This window comes from Salvelinus sp. IW2-2015, linkage group LG19 (assembly GCF_002910315.2).
Source record: "Salvelinus sp. IW2-2015 linkage group LG19, ASM291031v2, whole genome shotgun sequence".
NCBI classification, from domain to species: domain Eukaryota; kingdom Metazoa; phylum Chordata; class Actinopteri; order Salmoniformes; family Salmonidae; genus Salvelinus; species Salvelinus sp. IW2-2015.
In genome coordinates, this window is record NC_036859.1 from 25,245,237 (window position 1) to 25,251,983 (window position 6,747).

General features: G+C 43.5%; 1 protein-coding gene across 7 annotated transcripts in view; it reads left to right on the forward strand.

The window, feature by feature from the left end:
• Window positions 1–6,747, forward strand: part of LOC111979132 (partitioning defective 3 homolog) — a 218,384-nt gene that overhangs the window by 129,052 nt on the left and 82,585 nt on the right. For 6 of the 7 annotated variants that reach the window (XM_024009454.2, XM_070448917.1, XM_070448918.1 and 3 more), the window contains 2 exons: window positions 2,006–2,194; window positions 4,081–4,251. In XM_024009454.2, coding sequence (XP_023865222.1) covers window positions 2,006–2,194; window positions 4,081–4,251 — 360 coding nt within the window. The remainder of the gene's footprint in view (window positions 1–2,005; window positions 2,195–4,080; window positions 4,252–6,747) is intronic. The other variant, XM_070448919.1, reaches the window with a different exon arrangement.

The following is a 6,747-nucleotide window of genomic DNA, read 5'->3' on the forward strand; positions in this document are numbered from 1 at the left end:
GCTCTACCAACTGAGCCACACAGGGCCACTGATCTCATACATTACAGTAGTGCAAATCCACCGCTTATTATATCCATAATGGTTGATATTGTCACAAACTTCGTTACAAAAAATTACAACAAGTTGAAATTGAAAAACCATCAATGGCAGTTACCATGTAATGGCAAGCCACATTGATCTATGATCACACAGACACATTCCCTCTCCCTCGACTCAGTAAGCCATCTCTGATAAAGCATTAACAATAGAATGCAGTTCAGTGCAATTAATTACTGTTGTGGCTCTTTCTGTCTTTCCCTCTCTCACTCACTCACACACYGTACTATTTGTTCCGTAGTGCAGATGCGGCTGCATTCATGTCTCTCGTGTGTGAATGTATGCACTTCAGAGGGCCCAGTGAATGTAGAACATAACAAGCCCTTGCCTTAAAGGGATGTTTCAAGATGACACCTGTTCCTACACATAAAGCACACAGTGACTGCATCAGCTGCTAGTACAGGGGGGGATGGCAGTACGGGGGGGTATGGATGGCTGTGGAGTTTCATTCTAATCTCAACTAATTATAATCTAGTGGACCAACTTCTTAGGCCAACTGTTGTGTGTAATGCACCATCTGAGAGGTGGTGTGTGTGTTTAGGAGGATTTGGTAGGGAAAGTTGCTATTTGTGAATATGCCTTGAAGATGGAGATATTAAAAGACACGTTACTTGCATGTTAGCATCACATAATTCATTATGAGAGGTGATCCTTGTCTTTGCTCACAGTTCCACTGTGTTTAATCACTCACTGGCTTGCTCCATGTGGAGTCTGACTGACCTCACTACTGTGTGAGGGAGTGTGTGCAGTTTGTACTCCATGCTYTGAGTTTCTCTTAGTGAGCACGCATGCAGACACACGCCTCCATGTCAGTCTGCCTGGACTGGTGTCTGTCTTATCCTAGGTGTTTGATATTCATGCTCTATCAGTGTGCAGTCTCAGGCAGAGAATGAGAGAGCTGCTTTAAAAAGGGCAGCCAACAMTGCTCTCCACGCATGGGCTCGCTCCAGCAATTACATCCTCCAGTGCCTTCTCTCCTCGCTGCGCTTTTAATTTGTTTCAAGTGACTTTACAATGTCATCAAATAGACAGGTTTGTGGGAAAGTTGAGAGCGCCTCTCTAATAGCTTCAGGTGATGCTGTTCAGAGCGACCAGGGGTGAGGCCAGGGGTGTAGCGGTTGAGATTAGCGGYGGGGTGGCCTTTTATTCTCCCCCTGCTTAAGGTTGATTCACCCTGTGGAATACAAAGCAGCATGCAGTCTTGGAGGGGGGAAGAAGAGGAGGGGAGGAGAGGCAGTTCTGCTGTTGTTCAACCTGAATTCATTCTCACTCCTCCTCATCTTTCTCTTCTCTCTTGCTCTTTCCTCGCCCGCTCTCTCCCTCTCTCCACAAAGTAATCCGATCTCTCTCTGCAAACAATGGAAGCTAATGAATGTCTGACACTGAGCTTGATTATGACTGCATTCATTACACATGCACATAATTGCCAGTAGTTAAGTGTGCAGATTTATTCAAAGGACAGCTGTCAATTGACAAGGCAGAGAGAATAGCTTTTTTGTTCAATGAGGTTCAAGCACCTGTTGCATTTTGTGATATAGTGTCTGTTTCTGTGTAGGAAAAGCACTGTGTACAGTATTTAGTGCTGTGTTGGGGCCTGAAAGGTGGTCACAGAATTGATTTAATGTACACTCCATACCTATATTCTTCTGTCAATTGTGTTTCATTATGATAGCCAATGGAGCCACTGTGCTGCTACAATTGTTCACAGATGACCTATCATAACGTTAGTATGTATCCTTGGCCCAAAGAACTCTCACGGTCACATCTGTATTGTACATTTGTATCCTCTCTTCTGAAACTAACTTCATAGATGTAAGCAGGGCTTTCCGCTGCTTCTGTGTTTCTAATAGTAGATTGCACAGTAGCAACAATGACCAGTAACACAGTCCTCCCTCCCTCTCTGTTCTAGAAGGTTGAGGAGGATGACCTGGTGTTGACCCCGGATGGTACCAGGGAGTTCCTGACCTTTGAGATCCCTCTGAGTGACTCCGGGTCGGCGGGGTTAGGGGTCAGCGTCAAGGGCAACCGCTCCAAGGAGAACCACMCTGACCTGGGCATCTTTGTCAAGTCCATCATCAACGGGGGAGCTGCCTGCAAGGTGAGTCATCTCTCACCTTTAATTTGAACTAATGTGCAAGTTTTCATGCTCATACAAGTAATCAATAATATGGTCTTTTTGGGATAATAGAGGCCGATATTGCCACTCCTATTTGCCATATCGTTAATCTAAGCTGACTATGTATGTGCCTGCAGGGAAGCTAAAGTAATTCCCCTACCCAAGAATAGTGAAGCGCCCTTTACTGGCTCAAATAGCCGACCAATCAGCCTGTTACCAACCCGTAGTAAACTTTTGGAAAATATTATGTTTGACCAGATACAGTGCTATTTTACTYTAAAGATATTGCCAAGACACTTTCAGCACACTTATAAGGAAGAATGTTCAACAAGCACGCACTTACTCWAATGACTGATTGGCTGAGAGAAATTGATGATTAAAAGATTGGGGGAGCTGTTTTGTTAGACTTCAGTGCAGCTTTTGACATTATCGGTCATAGTCTGCTGATGGAAAAACTTGTTATGGCTTTACACCCCCTGCTATATTGTAGATAATGAGTTACCTCTCTAACAGAACACAGAGGGTGTTCTTTAATGGAAACCTCTCCAACATAATCCAGGTAGAATCAYGAATTCCCCAGGGCCGCTGTCTAGGCCCATTGGGGAAAAAAGTAATCTTTACTAATAACATGTCACTGGCTTTGAGTAAAGCCAGTGTGTCTATGTTTGCGGATGACTCAACACGATACACGTCAGCTACTACAGCGAGTGAAATCACAGCAACACTTAAAGAGTTGCAGTTAGTTTCAGAATGAGAGGCAAGGAATAAGTTAGTCCTAAATATTTCAAATTAAAAGCATTGTATTTGGGACAAATCATTCACTAAACCTCAACAAAATCGTGTAATAAATAATGTGGAAATTGAGGAAGTTGAGGAGAATAAACTGCTTGGAGTAACCCTGGATTGTGAACTGTCATGTTCAAAATATTGAAGCGCTGCTCTGCCGCCTTAACAACACTATCATTAAGGCAAGTTCTACAGGCCCTAGTTTTGTCGCACCTGGACTACTGTTCAGTCGCGTGTTCAGGTGCCACAAAGAGGGACCTCGGGAAAATTAAAATTGTCTCAGAACAGGGCAGCACAGCTGTCCCTTAAATGTACTCTGAGATTTAAAATGAATAATATGTATGTACATCTCTCATGGCTCAGTGGAGGAGAGATTGACTTCATCACTACTTGTTTTTATAAGAAGTTTAAACAACTAGCACATAGCTCAGACAGCCATGCATACCCCACAAGACATGCCACCAGTGTCTTCACGGTCCCCAAGTCCAGAACAGTCTATGGGAGGCACACCTTATGGAACAGTGGGTACTGTGAAGAGACACACACACAGGCACATACACATAAGACACTCACTCTACACACACATACACATGTATTTTGTATTGTAGAGTAGTGGCCTGAGGGGACACGCTTAATGTGTTATGAAATGTAATGTCATGTAATATTTGAAATAGTATTAAACTGCCTTAATYTTTCTGGACCCCAGGAAGAGTAGCTGCAGCCTTGGCAGCAGCTAATGGGGATCCTTAATAAATACAAATATACCAGACTAACCATCCTATTAGCATCTTATGTCTAGCAGTTCTGATAGCTGTTCTGTCTAATTTGACAGAGATACAACTTCATTGCTTTTTCTGCTATTCATTATTCTACTGCCAGTACAGTAGCCTGTTTCTGAGCTCTTGCCAACTCCTTATGGAATTAAGTGACCTGGGTGTCACTCGTTGTTTGGTGTGACAAGGAGTTGGCAAGAACACAAACAGATCTGGGACCAGGCTAACATTATAGTGCTAATGCATTGAACAGCCTGATTGTGCATGTTGACTGATTCTCATCCTACGTGTCATATCCTGCGTGAACAGGATGGAAGGCTGCGGGTCAACGACCAGCTGATAGCGGTGAACGGGGAGTCGTTGCTAGGCAAGACCAACCAGGAAGCCATGGAGACGCTAAGGAAGTCCATGTCGGTAGAAGGCAACAAGCGGGGGATGATTCAGCTGATTGTGGCCAGGAGGGTCACTAAACGCAATGAGGTAGGCCTAACCATCGCTTTATTAAAGCTGTGGAGATTATACGACTAACACCAGCCGTGGGCGGGCTCATAGTAATGGCTGGAACAGAATGAATGGAAAGGTGTCAAACGCATAAAAAACATGCATTCCTTTTTATTCCTTTCCAACCATTACTATGAGCCGTCCTCCTCTCACCAGCCTCCACTGACTAACACGCTTGTATGCTGAAATAGGTTTTTTAACCCACAGGGTGTCTGTGTGATGTTAGTCTTGTTGGAGYCTTTGGAGGCAGCGTCTGAGAGCAGTGTGGCTCCATTCTTCTTTCCTCAGTCACTGCCATTGCTAATGTATTGTTTGTTTTTTCACGTTCAATTGTCAAATTAAAGATTCATGTTTTTTTAATGACTGCATTCTGTTTTCTATATGCATTTCTTTAGCAGAAAATGGTTGTAATTTTTATTAATGTACAATATTCCTAAATAAGATAGACCACCTGTCACACTGTCATGATACCTTTTGACATTTTTCAAGACTGGTCTTTTTTTAAGTATATTTTTTTACACTTTTTCAAAAACACTTGATAGTTGTTCAGTTACCATTAACACGCACCCTCCCACATGTAGTTTCCATGTTAAATTCCAAAGCCAGTGACACATTGCCTATTCTGGACTAGAGAGCTATGTTAGGAATATGATGCAAGATCAGCTAGTCGGGTTGGGTCACAGCAGTTCACATGACATGAACTGCATCCCAAAATGGCTCCCTATTTAGTGCAATACTTTTAAACATGATCGATAGGGCTCTGGTCAAAAAAGTACTATGTATTGCAGTGTTTCCCAACTCCAGTCCTCCAGTACCCCCAACAGTTCACGTTGTTGTAGCCCTGGACAAGCACACCTCATTCAACTTGCCAAATAATCATCAAGCCCTCAATGAGTTGAATCTGGTGTTTTTGTGCCAGGTTAAAACAACAATGTGTGTTGGAGGACTGGAGGTGGGAAACACTGAGGTAGTGAATAGGGTGCAATTTGGGAGACAGCATTGCTCTCCTCTTAGCCTCCATGTCCCGAGGCATGTTGGGGGAATTAGTGACGACTGGCCATCGAAGTTACACATTACTTTTTTTTCTCATTAAAATGTTATGTTGATACACTGCAGACTCGCTCTCTGTCCCTTGCTCGCTCCCTCTCTCTTTCTCTCTACCGCCTTCCCTCCACATTTCAATGTCATAATATTGCTGCATGCTCCATCCTGGCTTGATCACTTATCTATTGGAGAGCTGTGTCTACTCTACAACGGTGGATTTGGTTGTTGTAGTGTGTACTGTGTGCCTCTTACTACAGTACATGTCAGACCTGTGATTTCCCATGGTGCAGCTGGTAATTGGAAGCAGAGCGGGGGCTAAGGGCTAAGCCATGCGCTACCGTCAGGTTGCAGGCTGTGCTGTGGAGAAGCCAAGGGTGAGAGCAGAGCAGAGAACACTGGCTATGAGGTACACACACACGGGAAGACTCATCAATATCTGCATCACGGATACAGCTGTGTGGGTGGCTTAGACTAGAGCATTATGGTTCTAGGTGTCTATATAGAAGGATACTTTATTGCTACATTTTTCTTGCAGTCCACTGAATYTGTGATGTATGGAACTCGACCAAGGTCATAGACATTCATGTGGCACAGCTTGATGGAAAGGTTGTACTCCTGTCTCCCATCAACTCACACCATCCCTCTCTTTCTGACTTATCCTCCTAACTTGACCTTTTTAGGGTAATAATCAGTGGCAAACTATTCTGAATCTGAACTGCTATTTCCTCAGTACTAAACCCCCACGCAGGGCTATTCTATTCAGACAAATGCCTAAATCACATTTCTGACCCAATAGAGTTCAGCCTAGCACCAGTTTAATTATAGGATGGACTATGCAATGAGTAGAGCAGTGATTTGTTGACAGGCACACACGTACAAACGATATGCCCTCCACTCTGCAGCCGGTTTCATTAACCATCTCATTTAAAGTAAAGACAGGCTGACTTCCAACAGTCTGTAGGCATTTGGCCTGTAGAAATCATTTTCCAGATCTCCACCCCCAGTCATTTGGTTCTACACCTGTTTTTACTTCTACACCTGTTTTTACTCCTACTTCTACACTGTTTTTTACTCCTACTTCTACACCTGTTTTTACTCCTACTTCTACACCTGTTTTTACTCCTACTTCTACACCTGTTTTTACACTTACTTCTACGCCTGTTTTTACTCCTACTTCTACACCTGTTTTTACACCTACTTCTACGCCTGTTTTTACTGTTCTTCTACGCCTGTTTTTACTCCTACTTCTACGCCTGTTTTTACTCCTACTTCTACGCCTGTTTTTACGCCTACTTCTACGCCTGTTTTTACCCCTACTTCTACGGCTGTTTTTACCCCTACTTCTACGCCTGTTTTTACTCCTACTTCTACGCCTGTTTTTACGCCTACTTCTACGCCTGTTTTTACGCCTACTTCTACGCCTGTTTTTAC